The sequence below is a fragment of the Solea solea genome, chromosome 7, assembly GCF_958295425.1.
Source record: "Solea solea chromosome 7, fSolSol10.1, whole genome shotgun sequence".
NCBI lineage: Eukaryota > Metazoa > Chordata > Actinopteri > Pleuronectiformes > Soleidae > Solea > Solea solea.
In genome coordinates, this window is record NC_081140.1 from 22,039,863 (window position 1) to 22,052,471 (window position 12,609).

Consider the following 12,609-nt stretch of genomic DNA (forward strand, 5'->3'; position numbering starts at 1 on the left):
CCAAAATTCAAATTCAATAGGTTGTTTTAGCAATGCTACAATGAGCATACAGTATAATTATGTCCCAGTCCCTTTATTGGAGCACATCCAGAAAATATGGTAAACATGTATGCAGTTTCAAAATAACACATTTATCAGTTTCTTAAAGCAGAGGTGCTGTGGCCCAACACTAGTTATCAGCATTATTTTTAGAACAGTAATAATAAGACATTTGATTGTAAATATCACATTATTAGATGTATAACATTCAACATTTAAGGACATATACATCTTGTTTGGCGTTTCAATTACACTTGTAATTAATTTTAGATTTATTTTGCATCATAAATATGTTTTTATTGTGAAGTTCACATTGTTTCATATCAAAACAAACACTTTTACTCTGAAATACTGTGAACAATCATCCTGAATATCTTAATCGCGGTATCATTATGGAATATTGGGTTATATTTTAAACTCATATACTACTGAACGGTTGTTTTTCTCTAGACCGGCCCCTTCTTGACCAGACTAGATGCTTATTGGCCCCCAGGTTGTTTGAGGTTGATGCTCCTGGGTTGAAGTGTCAAGGATTTATAGTCATTAGTCATGTTGACTAATATTTATTACGCCGGCTTAATTCAAGACACGCTTGAGCATAATTGTATGAGTCAAAGACCAACTTGTACATTGCACACAGAGCTGCAAATAAAGGCTTAAATCTGTGATTTTTTTCCTGAGCGAGAGAGACAGTACAAGAATGTCAGATACAACATCTGGTGATGGAGGTGATGAAAATCATTGGATTTGTCCTATTTGGGATTTATTCTTTGCAAGTCTGATTATTTGGGCCTCACATGTTCGCACGAGTTTGTGCCCATTGGTCAGAACTGCTCCAATTCCACTCACAGGTTTAAAGAAGGAGGGCCTAAACAGGGGTGGGGGATTATTCTCTCTCTCCTTTGCCCTATTTTTCCCTCACCAGAATCTCTGCCTCTCATTTCATCCCACAGTGCAGTGATGACCACAGGCATGAGCACAGCAGGCATTCACCAAGGCTTCCTCAAGAAATATGGTAGGCCCTTTCAGCTCTTCATTAGCATGCAATTATTCACCGTTGTGTGCAGAAATGTCTGATATTTGTATTTCTTCTGATTAAATCTGAGTCAAATATATCATGTATCAGGTTTTACAACATTATTAATAGCCACTAGCAAGGCAAGGCGACTTGTATCGTGCATAAACAACATTTATTTGTGCTTAACAGTAATAAAAACAGCCCAAAGAAGCACACGCATGCAACAATCTTTTGAATTTAGAGCAGATCTGGAGGATAAAAGCTATACTATGTGAAATAATACAACCAGAAAACAGTTAAATAGTTAAGTCAAGTTAAGTAAGGATAAAGTTGTCATTTTAAATCCTTATAATTATTATTATTGCTATTATCACATATGAGACAAATATTATTCTATCAGGACATCTATGTTGTCCTGATGCAGACGTCTTTCTAAGCGTGAGTGAATATTTGACACTGACACCGTCAGTTGCTGCCAGATGTTTTTATAGAATTCCCAAAGACAGAGTCAGCCAATGTTTTACGCCTTTGTATTTATGTTACATCTGTTTTAAATCTCCCTCGATTTGATTTAACGGTGGCGTCAGAGGACGGATGCAGATGATACTGTTTATCAGCTCTGTCAGGAGTTCAGATTTTTGCTCTCTTAGCTCTGTGTGCTAGTAGATAAAATAAAAATAACTTTACTAGTATACTTTACATAATATGAAAAGTATAATGAGTCTGTATTTCAAAGTATATATCATGAATAGACAGTTCATCTCTCTCAGCTCATCATTAATCCTCTATATGGTGAAATAGAGCATGTGCTCTTCATCTATTAATGTCATTACACAAATGGTTAATGTCTGGGACATTTAGCTATTATTTTTTCAATATAACTATGTGGATTTACAGAATACTGTGTCAGGCAGCATCAGGGCACTGTCAGCTGTTTAAATCAAAGTGAATGAGAGCAAATGACAACAAGGGATGTGTAAAAATTGACAAACTGTACTGAAGGTAATCCCTCTGTTAAACTGCCGTTTCTGCAGGAGGCTTCATGTTCAAACAGTGGAAAGAAAAGTACCTCGTGCTGACCATGGAGGGCAGCCTGCTGGTGTGCCGTGATGCTGAATCCCCTCCAGATCAGGTGATAGCATTACAAACCAGCTGTGAGTCCATTGCAGAGGGACGAGAAATCCTTGACCTGCCCAGGTTGCCTCCAGGGGGCAGGAGGGACTGCTGCTTTGCTCTCATTCTGCCACAGAACAAGTTCCTGCTGTTGCTCACAGACAATCCGGACGACTGCAGGCGAGTCTCTCTGCCTCACATGAACATGAGTGTGCACACACACACACACACTGTTACTATCCTGTATTTGTCTGAATCCAAATCTCATTTAAACCTGAATAAAAAACAGTCACCCTTTGAACATACCCTTTTAACGTTAAAATTCTACACTATGTCCACCGTCCAAGTCCCCATAATGAGTTCAGCCCAGTTCCGAATTCAGTTCAGAGCTTTATTGTCACTTTTTTGTGACAATTTTGCAGATAGAAGTACAAAAACAAATAAAAAAGACAAAATACAGTAGACACACATACACACAGTACAACCAAACTTGACATCAACACAATCCCAATCAAATTTCAAGTTCATAAGGCCTGCTAATATACAGTAGTGCAATAAAAAACAATATGAGTAAGAATTAAAGTAATTCATATTTTTACTGGCATTTTGTATTATTTTGAATAGGTGCACCAGCTATTTCCAAGAGATAAACTGTGTGTTTGTGTTTGATAGCTTAATTACAACATGCACTACTTAATAAATGCTTGGTAAAAGCTTGAAGAAATTCAGCAAATCTATTATGCAAACTGAAAAAAAGTATATCCTGCAAACCGTCTGTGCATCATAACCCAGTGTGGAATGACTGGTCAAGACAGATTAAGGTTCTCATTGCTGAGTTACACACACACACACACACACACACACACACACACACACACACACACACACACACACAGACCTAATCTTTACCCTAATCATTACCTAAACCCAATTCTAACCCTGACCCATAAAATGAGGTCTTAACCCCCCAAAAGCCCTTTAACGATGATGATGTTTGCCCTAACCTTAACCATCACAACTAAATGCCTAACCCTAACCTTAAAATCAGGTCTTAATCCTCAAAGGCCTGGATGGTTGGGTGGACCAGCCAAAATGTCCTCACAAAGATAGGTTTGGTTGACAACTGGTCCACACAGCCTTCTAAAGACACACACACACGCACAAACATCCTTTGTCCCACATACTATCAGGCATGTTTACAAAACCTGGTTATCAGATTGGGAACTGTTCACTGCCCTTTCCTTTGAGTTGTCAGTGAAATATTTGTGTCAAACGTAACAAAACATTCTTTTATGTTTATCTTTCACAGTTTGTGGCTGAACTTGATCAGAAAAGTGAGAGAGGTGAGTCAGCAGAAGTTTCATGACTCATTTCTTACATATTATCTAACAATATCTGGTATGAGACATGGGAAATAACAGCTACACATGTATATCTCTGAGTAATTTACAATGAAAATACTGATATAATGTTAACAAGGTTTGCCTCTGTTATATAATGACCTTGTTTTGTTTTTTTGTCATTGTCTAGGGTGTCATGCAGCAAATGACCCTTCAGAGGCAGCACAGCATCACACCCTGCATCACAGACAGGGACTCCCTGCCAGACTCGTGCATCGACAAAGACCCTGGGTCACCCCTGGTCTGTAAAAGCACTTCTCCACCTCCTCTGTCTCAAGTCACTGAGCGAGGAGGCTCCTTCAGAGACACTGAGCGAGGAGGCTCCTTCAGAGACACTGAGCGAGGAGGCTCCTTCAGAGACGCTGAGCGAGGAGGCTCCTTCAGAGACAGAGGCCAAAACCTAGGTGAGCTCAAGAGTCTGAGTCTGGTCATCTGTAGTTACTTGACTGTGGTTAAACCATGCTTTTATAGTAAGTCATTCTCAGAAACGGGTTCAGGACCTACACATTGGGTTGGTCCTTAACAGGTTGCTGGAGAGTTGTCAAATAAAAAAAAAGTGGAGCCCCATAAAAAAATGTTTGGAGATGAAGCGATTATGCATTTATGCGTTTGCATGCACAGTTTAACCGAGCTAAGGCCGTAGTCGGACTAAGACAGGCAATCGGACAACTTGCTGATTTCATGTATGCACACGGAGGAGAAAAGGGATTTATTGGCCGTGTACTCCGCCTCTGTAGGTGGCGCTGTATCTCTCTATAAGCTAGTGCTTATTGGATCAGTTGACCTGTTGACCTTTACGTCACAGAAAAACAAACGGCAAAGTGCAATGTAGGACCCTTCAGTATGTTTCGTACCTGCTGTACATGTCTCAAATGAGTCATCTCCGTAGCTTTGTGTCGTCTATTCTGTTGTTCTTTTCCGGCAACAGTTCTGTAGTTTATACGTTGTCTCCTTCTACTTTCGGTCAAAGACCTGGGAGCCATGTCCCACTCCAGTCTGACTAAGCGTATACATGCAGGAGTAATCGCACTATGAATTGCATTATCCAGATATGTTAGTCCGACTAAGCCTAAGTCGGACTCAAGTGTTTACAAGACATTAAGAAAACCAAATTATTGTCTTAGTCTAACTAAAATCAGACTTTTAACATGCATGTAAACGCACTATTTACCTGCTACAGGTCCAGTGAGTGAGAATTAGTGATCTCTAGTGGTGAGACCGCAGAGTGCAACAACTGGAGGACTCACCCCTCCCTTTCCAAATTACATTAGGGAACTATGCAGGCCCTCACATACCAGAAAGTGCTCTCCCACTCTCTGGCATCTCCTCTCTTTTGTTGGTTTATGCGTCAGCTCGATTTCAGCAAAGCCTCTCAACATTGAAAGTGTGAAATATCGTATCTGTTCAGGTTGCTGTGGAAACAATTTTGCCTAATAGATGCAGCCTCCATTAAGCAAACACCTCTGCACATAGAATGGGTTCATTTGACCAAATAAATTAGATTTTAAAGTGATGATACAATTGTACAAACATGCTTTATATATTGTGATTGGTATACAACAAGTCAGTTTGTTTTGTCCATGCAGGTGGTGGACCACGGCGGCCTCTGTGTAGCGTTTCCTCTGCCCCTCCTAACCGTGTGTCAGATTGCCTCCGCCATGGCAACAGCAGTGATGCGCGGGCAGTGAGGGCAGTGTGCCTGCTGATGGGAGGGGCAGCTGCCTCCTCTGCTCTGGCCTACCTCAACTCCTGCTCCCCTACCTCTCCCCTCACCAGCAGAGCTCCAGAGATCGGTCATGGCTCAGGAGGCTTCTCTGAGGTTCCTGGAGGAGGTTCCTTCCACGCCTGTGGCCAGGACATCGACTCCCCGCACTTCAACAGCTTTGACTTTGAGGGAGACTCCGACTTTGACGCATTTGACTGTGGAGGATTTGCTTTTTAAGTGCGATGTGGAAGATGAACTGTTTCAAAGACCTTTTGTTCCCCCTGTGTTGGTATTCCTTTATAATATAAAGGCATTGTTGTTAATTAATTAATTACTCATTGAGTTATATATTGTACAGTGTATGTGTAGTTTATAAATTAATGAAGGTGTTTTTCCTGGCATCGTGCCCATGCTCCTCAGGTGAATCATTCATGATTGTGACTCATGAACACTCTATCTGTGTTGTGTCACTTGTTCCATGCCACAGGTGACTAAGTAAAATGATTCCACGAAGCAACACAGACATTTATGGGGAATCAAATGCCTCACATTTAAAGCAGTAGAGTTTCCTCACTGAATTGATTTTGTACTTCTTTTTTTTTTTTTTTAAACCCACGCTTGCTGTAAATATTTGTTCCTCGTTCACATTTGCTCCATTGCTCCAAGTCAATCTGTTTGACTTCCTTTTGCCCTGCTTTCACAAATTGCTGCATCACCTACCACCTGCACAAACCAGTATCGCACGTTTAAGTCGCAGCACAACGGTGAAGCTCTGAAAAAAATCGTGACTGTGCTGCAATCTCTCAACATTCACCCTCTGTTTGTTGTTGGTGCCAATGCCTACATTTGGAGAGGAAGGATGTTTGAAGTTGGGGGAGGGGAGAGCACACTGTAACCCAGAATCACCATGGCGTGCTGCTGAGCTTTTGTATTACAGTAAAAATAATCTGTTGGATTTGAGCTGGATTTGAATGTGTGCTCTGTTTTTGTACCAGAAAGGAATTTACAGTATGTGCTGAGAGAAACATCCAGCATCAGTGATGGAAAATCCTTCAGCCTACATGCTTTAGGGGCCGTCCACATGGAAACGGGTTTGTTTTAGGGGACCTGAAATACGCCGGCCTTGCCTTTACGCGTACAAATACAGCAAATATAGTTACTTTAGGAAAACGATGACGTCACATTCCCAGTTCTCTCTCGCGCTGTCATTAATTGTCTTGTGTTTGGAGATTGTTTGACAGTGTTACCAACTACTGTCAATGAAAAGTAACTAAAGTCAGTCTGAAAAGACGCTCGATATCACTAGAACATGTCCTGTCTTTAGCGATTTTACACACAGGGGTGAAAAAAGTTGAATCGTGAAATAAAGAGAGGAGAAAACTTTTTTTACTTGAATGAAAAAGCAACCCTAACCCTGCACATCCACAGCTCGTTCTCGTCTCTGACTCTCTATCTGTGCTCTGTGTGTGTGTCTGACTCTCTGCCCACAGTAAATACAGTTAAATGGATCTCACTTGTGCGGCAGAATTGTGCTTTTCCTTCTGGTAAAGTATTGAGTTTATGACAGAAAGTCGCTAGATCTGCTGCTAAAGTCTGCGAAGTCGCAAAATATGCACACGGAAACGGCACGAAACGTAACCGCATACAAACAGACATTATTTCCTGAAACTATCTTGTGTTAACGTTTTTGAAAACAGCAAAGAAAAAGACATACACAAAAACACAACGAACAAGGACCAGTAATGAAGTTAATTACAGCAGGTGCTAGATGTAACCTATAATAACTGAAACACATTATGCAATGTATGCTGGTAAACTCCACCCATTAACCTCCAACACAATAATATAAAACGTCAAAGCATTATTGCTCAATAGCTCTGTTGTTATAGACAGTAAAAAAAAGATGCAATGTCATGTCAATCTCGTCAGTCTTGCTCCATACTGGTTTTGAGCCAGTGTTTTTAGGGAAAGGTGCACAAACAGAAAACACAAGAACCACAGGGTTCACCCATGGCCCACTCCAGCACACCTGCCAGCTCCCTGTCGGGTCCACAAATATGAGGGAGACAAGGAGAGTTACCTATTTGTGCTATTAGTTTTTATTTTCATTTTTGTCAATGTGTCTTGTAAGTCCATGTGGGCTGGACACCTTGTGGTGTGTGAGTGTTGAAAAATGAAACCAACCAACCAAATTAACTTGGGTCCAAGTTTATGAGACCAACCACAAGGGCAGCGCTTTCTTAACCAAATTATTTATTTACCACATATTGTAAGCCCATCTTCGACCTAACAGTTGTGAAAGTTTCACTCATGCATCCGTTGTAACTGTGATCATGAAAACAGTAAAAAAAAAAAACATGCAATGTCATGTCAATCTCGTAATCGTGTGTTTCTTAAGGTGAAGGTGCACAAATAGTAAACTGTTGTTATAGACAGTAAAAAAAAAAGATGCAATGTCATGTCAGTATCGTCAGTCTTGCACCATACTGGTTTTGAGCCAGTGTTTTTAGGGAAAGGTGCACAAATAGTAAACACGAGGTTCACCCATGGCCCACTGCAGCACACCTGCCAGTTCCCTGTCGGGTCTACAAATGTAAGAGATAACAGAGAGTCAGAGCAGAGTGAAAGCGGTCGCAAGAAAGATCTGCTTACAAGAGACAAGAAGGGCAGAACATTATGGACTTCGGTGCAACTGTGGTACTGGCAGGGCTAATCGTAGCTCTACTGTGGCTTTTCAGAGAAAAAAGCAGTAAGAAATATAATTTGCCTCCAGGACCTGCTGCACTTCCTCTCATAGGGAACCTAGCAAAACTGGACAAAAATGCCCCGGCTAAAAGCTTCCTAAAGGTGAGTTCAGGAACTCTTTTTACACGATAAAAAAACAACTGAGAGTTGCATTGCTTTTTGTTTTCCAGTTGAGTGAAACCTACGGTCCAGTGATGACGGTGCACCTGGGCTGGCAGCGAACGGTTGTCCTGGTAGGATATGATGCTGTGAAGGAGGCACTGGTGGACCAGGCAAATGACTTCACAGGCAGATGGTCACTACCATTTCTAGAAAAGGTCACCGATGGCTATGGTAACATGCACACTTCAAATCTGTCATCTCTGTGTAGGAATCGGTCATGCTTCCGCAGTTTTCACAACTGTGTGCAGTCAACAAGCACTCGCTTCATTTTTGCCAGGTTTGGGGATCAGCAATGGGGAGCGTTGGCAGCAGTTGCGTCGCTTCACACTCACCACCCTGAGAGACTTTGGGATGGGACGCAAAGGCATGGAAGAGTGGATCCAGGAGGAGAGCAAACACATGCGGGATTGCATTGAATCGTACAAAGGTGTGCATTGAAGCTGTTGTTGTTGTCATCAGATCACAGTTTTCATGCAAGATCAGTATGTGATCAACAATGAGAGCAAAGAAAAGTTAAAAATGATGACTGTATCTCGCTGGTTAGATAATAAACAGGGAGGGAGATAACCCGCAATAATATCTGCTTAGTTTTCAGAAACCATGTGCCAGTGGGAGTAATGTTAGCAGGATGTTGTATGTTTATAACAACAACCCTTTAGTGTGCAGTGGCCCAACACACTCTACCCCTGTCACGTAAAATAAGACCTCTGTTATCTCCCTCTTTTCGAGGTGCACCATTTTACCCATCGTCCTTACTGAGCCGCACCGTGTCTAACGTGATCTGCTGCATCGTGTTTGGCGAGCGCTTTACTTATGATGACAAGCAGTTCCTGCATCTCCTCGACATCATAGCTGGCATTTTGAGGTTCAATAGTGGTCTTCTGGGTCAGGTGAGTGGACTCGTTTAATGATTTGACAGCGTTGCATCCAGTCTACTCCCGGTGTCTATGTCATACAACGCCCTTTAAATCATGCACCAGCTTTAAGAACTATAAACCATATTAATTCAGGAAAGCAATAGCAACAGCAATAGTTTGGCTTAGACATAAAACATAAGGCATGCTGTGACTTGTTTCTCACAGCATGCACGGCACTGGAGCTTATAAGAAAATATTTTGTAACAGCTTCCTACAAATATATATATAATATAGTACATCTATTATGTAGATTTTAAAGGTAGCTTTGGTGTTTTTGCTGTGCGCCTCTTTCCAACAGCTGTACAACATCTTTCCCTGGCTGATGGACCACCTGCCTGGCCCTCAACACACTTTTTTTGCAGAAATAGTAGAGGTGAGAAACTTTATCAATATGAAAATCAAAGAGCATCAGGAGACACTGGACGCCAGCTCCCCACGAGACTACATCGACTGCTTCCTCATCCAAATGAATCAGGTTGGAGAGAACTTTATGATCACTCATTGTTTTCGAGACCACAGTACAATGTTTGGCGTTATTTTTGTGCCACATTGTATGTTTTGCATGCACATTCTTTGTACATGTGTATACTTCATGTTTCTCATGTCCTCTCAGACTCAAACACAAAAATGTAGTAACTGAAAAATGTCCACTTTGTTAGTTTGGCAACTTTTTGGAAACATTAAGTATGCACATAGAAAACAAAGTATATGACAATATCTAAATACACTTGTGCATGCTCAACGACGTTCATCAACGCGGGACGCCGCCTCATTCAGAGTGAAAGAGCAATGTTTCACTTGAAGGCTCCATTGCATATGAGGTGTTAGAAATTGCCTGCTGTTAAAAGCTGTATTGTAACGTGTCGTAATGTTGTATTGTGCTGTGCAATAATACCTCTTAATCCTCTTAGGAGAAGCACAATGCCAAAACCGAGTTCCACCAGGACAACTTGAAGGCGACATTGCTGAATTTGTTCCTAGCAGGAACAGAAACCACAAGCTCCACCATCAGATACGCCATTAGCGTGCTCATCAAATACCCCGAAATACAGGGTAGGTGTTCACACGAAGACACAGCTGCTTACATTTTACAACAAATGGGACATTTTCAATTGTGGATATTTTTTCTTTCCTATTTGTAGAAAAATTGCAGGAGGAGATTGACAGTGTAATTGGAAGAGGCCGTAGTCCCAACATGGAGGACAGGAAGTCCCTATCCTTCACAGATGCTTTCATCCATGAGGTGCAGCGTTTTATGGACATCGTCCCCTTCAGTCTCCCCCACTATGCCCTGCACGACATCTCCTTTCGGGGTTACACCATTCCCAAGGTATTTTTTTGTTTACTGTACACCCTGCAGCATTAAATGGATCAACATGCAATGTTACTGTATGAAGTTCACATGATTTCTTGTTGCAACAGGACACTGTGATTATTCCCTTGCTGCACTCTGTGCTGAGAGAGGAAAAGTACTGGGCAAATCCCATGTCATTTAACCCCGAGCATTTCCTGGACCAGAATGGAAACTTTAAGAAAAGTCCTGCATTCATGCCATTTTCTGCAGGTAAAACACCGAGCCGTGACAAGTTATCTTTTCGACATAACGATTTGGCCTCCAAACAATCTCACGACCCCGATCTATAACTCACTTCCTGTCCTTTTACAAACAGAGGGTACTTAAATCTCACTCCCGCTTTCTTCCTGTGTTTCTTCACAGGGAAAAGAGCCTGTGTTGGTGAATCTCTGGCGCGCATGGAGCTTTTCCTCTTCCTCGTTTCACTGCTGCAGCATTTTACCTTTTCCTGCCCCGATGGACCAGACAGTATAAACCTTGTTCCAGAGTACAGTGGCTTTGCCAACGTGCCTCGCTGTCACCAGATCGTCGCTATGCCACGGTGAACAGAGGACATCCACCTACAGGCCTTTACAGGGCAGCATTTAAGGATCAGCTTCACCCCCTCAATGTTGTCTTGTCATTTTTGTGTTCCATTTCTTGGTTCTTTGTTGACATGGTTTTTACACAACACAGAAAGCATACATATTGTAACAACTATCATATATCTCACACATTTTTTAATAAAAATCTAAATATCCAGAGTATGGTTTGTGTTTATATGCACAGTATATGAAGTAAGGCAGCGGGGAACTGCAGTTACAGCTCTTTAACTGTCGATGTGAATCTTTGTTCACAGTTTTTCAGTTGTGTCTAATTCTTAACAAGGATCAGAATGATACTGTCACATCACATGATGTGATATAGCGTTATAATTTATACCTCATAATGCGATATAACATGATAATTTACACGAGGAGGCGAATAAGTCAGACTGACTCAGTATTTTGGTCTGAGCCTCGGTCCGAGGCTTGAAACTGTGATGCTAATTCCACACTTCTAAGACCCACTCGTAGGGGGACGGGACCGTATTCCTAGAACAGTTACGCTAACAGGACCACGTGTCCAGTCTTTTAATTGGAACTCGTAATTACGAGCACATTTCCCCCCGTTTTAGCTTCACTCCACTGGCTGCCCACAAATTTTAGGATTCATTTTAGTTTTTAAATCCCTTAATGGCCTTTCCCCAACTTACCTCTCGCTCCTGACTGTGTCAGAAACTAAACTCAAGCTCAGAGGGGACCATGCCACTGCACATCAGACAGGCCTCTTCCCTGCCTGTTATCTCACCTCTATTCATTGGCCTTTGACACAGTTTAAGTTGTTGATGTTATTTCCATTTAAGTCTGTTTTTTGTTTTATTCATTTTATTTGATCTGTTTTCATTATGGTTTTTATTTATTCTTCTGTACAGCACTTAAAAATATAGATAAAGATCGGATTGGATTATAAATAAATGTTCTTTGTTGAAACTCGTAAAACAGCACGACAGGCTCAGCAGGCAGAGATCACATGGAAAAACATGAACTTTATAGTGTGTGTGTGTGTACGTTAACCTATCCACAGCTAAAACAATAATTAAAAAACGTGTTTTCTCAAGTTCACTGTGGAGTTCTTGTAGGCTCGACATGTTCAGGCAGACACAGGTGACAATGCATGATGACATGGCAGTTCTTGTTTGTAGTCTTTCAGGTAAACATAGGCCGTTGTTTCAGCCGTGCTTCGCTTGTGGTCATGCGGTCACGTGGCTATGTTACATTGGTGAAGCATGAACAAAGAAAAGACGACGGGAGATTACAAACATCAGTTCTCTGTCAGAAAATGCTGACTAATGGAGAGTAAAAGTCAGATTTTATCATGTCCATGTTGAATATCTGAATCCCAAACCGGATTTGTACTCAGCAAAGTCTGTAGCTCGGCTTCCAATGAATATGCACTGTATATATTTAACTGAATTTTAAAAGATTTGGTTAAAGAAAATTATTCTGTGTTTCCATCAATATCTGCCACAAAAATCTGTCACCAACAGAAGGACAGTGGAGGAATGTTGTGGTTTCCTCCTCAGCCAACGCACACCTCTTTGCTCAGTGCTATTCAAAATCATCAGAATGCGGACA

General features: G+C 41.4%; 2 protein-coding genes across 2 annotated transcripts; both read left to right on the forward strand.

The window, feature by feature from the left end:
- Positions 1 to 975: 975 nt before the first annotated feature.
- si:ch1073-83n3.2 (uncharacterized) lies at positions 976 to 6,235 on the forward strand. The gene is made up of 5 exons (XM_058634793.1): positions 976 to 1,054; positions 2,092 to 2,350; positions 3,480 to 3,513; positions 3,701 to 3,974; positions 5,157 to 6,235. The coding sequence occupies exons 1-5, from the start codon at positions 1,000 to 1,002 to the stop codon at positions 5,510 to 5,512; spliced, it is 978 nt and encodes a 325-aa protein (XP_058490776.1). The 5' UTR covers positions 976 to 999; the 3' UTR covers positions 5,513 to 6,235.
- A 1,615-nt stretch (positions 6,236 to 7,850) lies between these two features.
- LOC131463103 (cytochrome P450 2C31) lies at positions 7,851 to 12,091 on the forward strand. Its single transcript, XM_058634794.1, has 9 exons — positions 7,851 to 8,122; positions 8,191 to 8,353; positions 8,460 to 8,609; positions 8,912 to 9,072; positions 9,398 to 9,574; positions 10,011 to 10,152; positions 10,242 to 10,429; positions 10,522 to 10,663; positions 10,817 to 12,091. Exons 1-9 carry the CDS (start codon positions 7,952 to 7,954, stop codon positions 10,996 to 10,998), a joined length of 1,476 nt encoding a protein of 491 aa, XP_058490777.1. The 5' UTR covers positions 7,851 to 7,951; the 3' UTR covers positions 10,999 to 12,091.
- Positions 12,092 to 12,609: the final 518 nt, after the last annotated feature.